At 34.5% G+C, this 5,101-nt stretch overlaps 1 protein-coding gene across 1 annotated transcript in view; it reads right to left on the bottom strand.

Annotated features, from left to right (window-relative positions):
- Positions 1-5,101, bottom strand: part of cltcl1 (clathrin, heavy chain-like 1) — a 44,937-nt gene that overhangs the window by 14,325 nt on the left and 25,511 nt on the right. The window contains exons 16-21 of the mRNA XM_016463785.1: positions 4,250-4,484; positions 3,911-4,033; positions 3,683-3,828; positions 2,289-2,472; positions 2,016-2,208; positions 965-1,122 (exon numbers count right to left, since the gene is read on the bottom strand). Coding sequence (XP_016319271.1) covers positions 965-1,122; positions 2,016-2,208; positions 2,289-2,472; positions 3,683-3,828; positions 3,911-4,033; positions 4,250-4,484 — 1,039 coding nt within the window. The remainder of the gene's footprint in view (positions 1-964; positions 1,123-2,015; positions 2,209-2,288; positions 2,473-3,682; positions 3,829-3,910; positions 4,034-4,249; positions 4,485-5,101) is intronic.

The raw sequence follows: 5,101 nt of genomic DNA on the forward strand, positions 1-5,101 counted from the left end.
ACCTTTTCAATAATCTTGCCTATAAAAGGAAGATTTGATATTGGTCTTTAGTTGCTCAATATGGTGTTTTCAATATTGCTCTTTTTCAGAAGGGGCTTAACAACTGCAGTTTTCAGGGAGTTTGGAAAAGTCCCAGAAAGAAGTGAGGCGTTCACCACTTCTAAGAGATCTGTTTCTAAACAGTTAAACATACTTTTGAAAAAAGATGTGGGAAGTGTGTCAAGATAGCAGGTTGACGATTTAAGGTGCTGTACTATTTCTTCCAAAATTTTGCTATCAATTGCTTCAAAACCAGACATAGTAACTTCTTTTTGAAATTGCGGTCGAATCTGTCTGACCTCTGCATAACTTGAGGATGTGCTAATCGCCTTTCTGATATTATTGATCTTCTCAGAAAAGAAGGAAGCAAACTCATTGCATTTGCTGTCGGAGAGCATTTCACTGGGAATCTGACTTGGGGGGTTTGTCAGTCTCTCAACAGTAGCAAAAAGAGTGCAAGAGTTGTTTAAGTTATTGTTTATAAGGTATTACAGGTTATAAGGTATTACAGTTAAACAAAACGAAAACTTAAACCATAAAAACTTGACATTTTTGTTACTTGAAATATAGTAAGCATTAAATGAAATAAAATATAAAAAACTTAAACTTACTTTTATTATTATATTATTTCAGCTAGTTGCCAAGGCAACATTCCTAATTTTTACTAAGTTAAATCTGATGTACTCAATTGATAAAAAACTATATTGACATATTAAAAAAGACCAAAACAAAATTGCTAAAATTTTAACTTAAATTAAAAAGAAAATGGAAAATATAACAAAAAAAGTAATTCAAAATGAATTAAAAAAAACAACTATAATAGTATCTCAATAATACTGAAATAAAACTTTTTAAAAAATGATACAGAGAAAGATATATCAGATAAGGAAGCTAGCTAACGTTAAAAGTGTGTAAATCTCCGTACTTGCTGTATGTGAGCATTGTTGGGGCCGTTGATAAAGTCCTCCAGCTCAGACAGACGATTTGTTTTAGCCAGAGCAAAGATGAGCTCCGTCTCCACAAACGACTCTCTGGCTTTCTTCCTCGCCATTTGAAGAAACTTCACCAGATCCTCCCAGTTCCCTATAAATAACAGACAATTGCCTGGGATATTGTTCAATCAATTTACAGCATATTATGGACGTTTTTCAGCCATCTCCACATCAGTTTAAGGACGTCTGAGGACAAATCAAGTTGAATGTCCTAAAAACAAAGGAAATGGTGTTTGATTTCCAACGGAGGACAAATGCTGTTTTGCCATTGACTATTAATGGTCAGGAAATGTTCAATGTTTTAAGTTTCTCAGGACTACCATCTCTGCAACGTTAAAGTGGGACGACAACCTAAGAGGCATTATTAAAAAATCCCATCAAAGGCGTTTTTTTCCTTAAGACAGCTTAAAAAGTTTGGCTTATCTAAAGTTGGTATGTTAAATTTTTATAGAGCTGTCATTGAAAGCGTGCTGACTTTCTCACTTATAGTGTGGTTTGGTAGCTCCACAGCTCAGCAGAGAAGTCAGATTAGTAACATAACTCGGGCTGCTTCGAAAATTATCGGTTGTGATCTCCCCACTATTGATGAGATCTATGTTTCATGTTTGCAGAAAAACTTGCGCCTCTTCCTTCAGCAATTAAAACGAAGTCTACACGTTTTCTGAACAGCACTTATTGTAGGATTGTGCATGCTCTTAATTCCTCTGGTATTTATGCATCTGCATTTCACTCCTTATAATTGATAGGACATATATGTATAGTTGTATTTATGTATGTATTTTAATGTATGTTGTTATTGTTGATGAGCTCCCCAAGCAAATTCCAAACAACTAGGGTGTTTGGCAATAAATAAATAAATAAATAAATACAGTGAAATAACATGTTATTTAGCCATATCAAAACAGTAGTCATGTGCGTGGCGGTTTTAGGTATGCAGCGACCCCTGGCGGTTCTAGTGTTAAGGATGTTTGAGGATCATCTCACCATTTCTACTGGCAGCATCGACCACCTCCATGTATGCCGACGGCTCTCCAGCTTTGATGTAGGAGTCGATGGCCTCTTTGATCAGACCAGACTGAAGCTGAGCCTGAGCCAGCCGACTCCAGACCGAGCCCTCGGCACAGCGCTCCGCAAACTCGTACGCCCGGTCCAGATTGCCCATGTGCTCGATCAGAACCTGCATCAGTTTATTATATTCCTCGTTTGTCAGTCCAGACGTCTGTGTGCAGACCGTCACGTGATCATGTGTTTGTGTACCTGTATTGCTGAGGTGTTGACGTCGAACTTCTTGAAGATGGAGAAGGCCTCTTCGTACAGCTCGCTGCTGATGGCGATGTTGGCGATGTCAGGAGCATCATAATTGTCCAGCCGGCTGATGTACTCCATGACCCGCGTCCAGTCCGCTTTGATGGCTGTCAGGATCAGCAGGTTCTGCAGGTTCCTGATGCAAAAGACAAAGCAATTAATCCTAATTCAGCATTATAATATAATATAACATACAAATATAATATAATGGAATGGAATAGAATAAAATGCATTTACATTTATTCATTTAGCAGATACAATGAAATTAGATGTATAACAAAGCAATCAATCTTAATTAAATGTGATGTAATATAATTTAATAATATAATACAATACATTCATTCAAAACTGTATGAATGAAGACTGAGATGAATCTTAATTTAATTTATAATTAAATAATAATGTTGTGATGTAATATATTTACATTTATTAATTTAGCAGATGCTTTTATGCAAAGGTACTATTCAACAGTGGTTAATCTTAATAAAATAAAATAAAATATTAAACATTGTAATCTAATATATGTACTTTTATTGTATTTACATTTGTCATTTAAATACATTTACATTTAGCATGTGCTTTTATTCAATGCTTCTTAAAAATGAGGAATATAACAAAACAATCAATCTTTATTCAATATAATATAATATAATATAATATAATATAATAAGAATAATTATAATCTACTTTTGATGCTCCACACAGCTACTCTCCAACTACATGATTTTCCTGTCAGTCAAAAACAATCCTTTATTTACACAATCTGTGTGATTTTTGCGATGCATTTTATTCATTATATATTTCATTTGGACCATTACATAAAATTTCACCTCGTGATATATGACCCTGCAGCACAAAAGCAGTCTTAAGTCGCTGGGGTATATCTGTAGCAATAGCCAAAAATACATTGTATGGGTCAAAATTATCGATTTTTCTTTTATGCCAAAAATCATTAGGATATTAAGTAAAGATCATGTTCCATGAAGATATTTTGTACATTTCCTACCGTAAATATATTAAAACGTCATTTTTGATTAGTAACATGCATTGCTAAGTACTTCATTTAGACAACTTTAAAGGTTGTTTTGATTTTCTCAATATTTAGTTTTTTTTGCACCCTCAGATTCCAGATTTTCAAGTAGTTGTATCTCAGCCAAATATTGTCCTATCCTAACAAACCATACATCAATGGAAAGATTATTTATTCAGCTTTCAGATGTCGTATAAATCTCAATTTAAAAAAATTGACACTTATGACTGGTTTTGTGGTCCAGGGTCACAAATATGGTCTCTGGTATAATATGAATTTGATCTCAAGCGGTGTGACAGGAGTCTCTCAGACAAACCTGTGTTCACTGAATATGGAGTTCTCCAGAACGATCTTCTCCAGAAGTTCAATGAGTTCATTGGGCAGATCGGCCGTCATAAACGCCTTCACCGTCACAGACACTTCCTCTGGATCCTGCGTCTCCGGCAGAGCCGTCTGAACCACCTGTGCACACAATCCTCATCATTAACATCTCAATGATCACACACTGCATGATATCTGTAGATGTTTCAGGTGCGACTCGTGCCTGATCTATCAGCGGCCGTCTGTACGGGTTCGTCTCCTGCAGAACTTGAGCCCAAAGATCTGGATCTTTCCGCCGCACCAGATACCGTGACTCACTTTTAAACAGGGAGTTTTCATTGCACACCTACAGGACATATTAGAATGATTTCTGAAGATCATGTGACACTGAAGACTGGAGTAATGATGCAAAAAATACAGCTGCGCATCACAGAAATAAATGACATTTTACAGTATATTCAAATAGACAGTGGTCATTTTAAATTGTAAAAATATTTCATAATATTACTGATTTTACGGTATTTTTGATCAAATAAATGCAGCCGTGGAGAGCAGAAGACACCTGTATGAGCTCCAAGTCACACTGTCCTCTCTCATAGGCCACAAAGGCGAGTTGCGGGTCTCTCTTCTCACAGTATCGGCCCACGGTCACGCTGTCGTAGTGCAGGTTTTCTCGGAGGAAGCGCTCAGGATTGTTGTTACTGTCTATGTAGATCTTTGCCAGTGCATTGTGGGTAGCGGGTTCTTCAGAGCCCTCCTGAACACGAGATTCCAGCCAGGACAAGAGCAGCTTCAGTCTGGAGAAAACGAGACACTGATGGATCTGACTGTCAAACTATGTGTTAGGACTGGGTGATATAGATATTAAAATAATTTAGCTCAAAAAAATATTTCATAAGAATATATATGATCTTTTTGATGATATTTGATATGCATTTGCTCTGCAATAAGACAATTTTTAATAAAACTTTAATAAAATAACAACATTTTAATAAAAAAGTTGTTTTACATATACTAGATTCATTTTATATTAATATAAGCAGTTTTTATTTTACATATATTTGTTAATTATACATTTCTTAATTTACACACATATATATATATATATATATATTAAATTAATTTTTATTTTATATATAGCACATTCATTTTCTATTTATATATGTATTTTTTGTTTTACATATACTAGATTTATTTTATATTCAAATATTCATTTTTATATAGTAGATTAATTCTATATTACTATATACATTTTTATATAGTAAATTAATTTTATATTAGTATATTTTCAATTTTATATATAGTCAATTTGTTTATATTCATGAATACATCATTAACATTTGTGACCCTGCAGCACAAAAGCAGTCTGAATTCGCTGGGGTATATTTGTAGCAATAGCCAACAATACATTGTA

This window comes from Sinocyclocheilus anshuiensis, unplaced genomic scaffold (genome assembly GCF_001515605.1).
Source record: "Sinocyclocheilus anshuiensis isolate Anshui unplaced genomic scaffold, SAMN03320099.WGS_v1.1 scaffold332, whole genome shotgun sequence".
Taxonomy (NCBI): Eukaryota; Metazoa; Chordata; class Actinopteri; order Cypriniformes; family Cyprinidae; genus Sinocyclocheilus; species Sinocyclocheilus anshuiensis.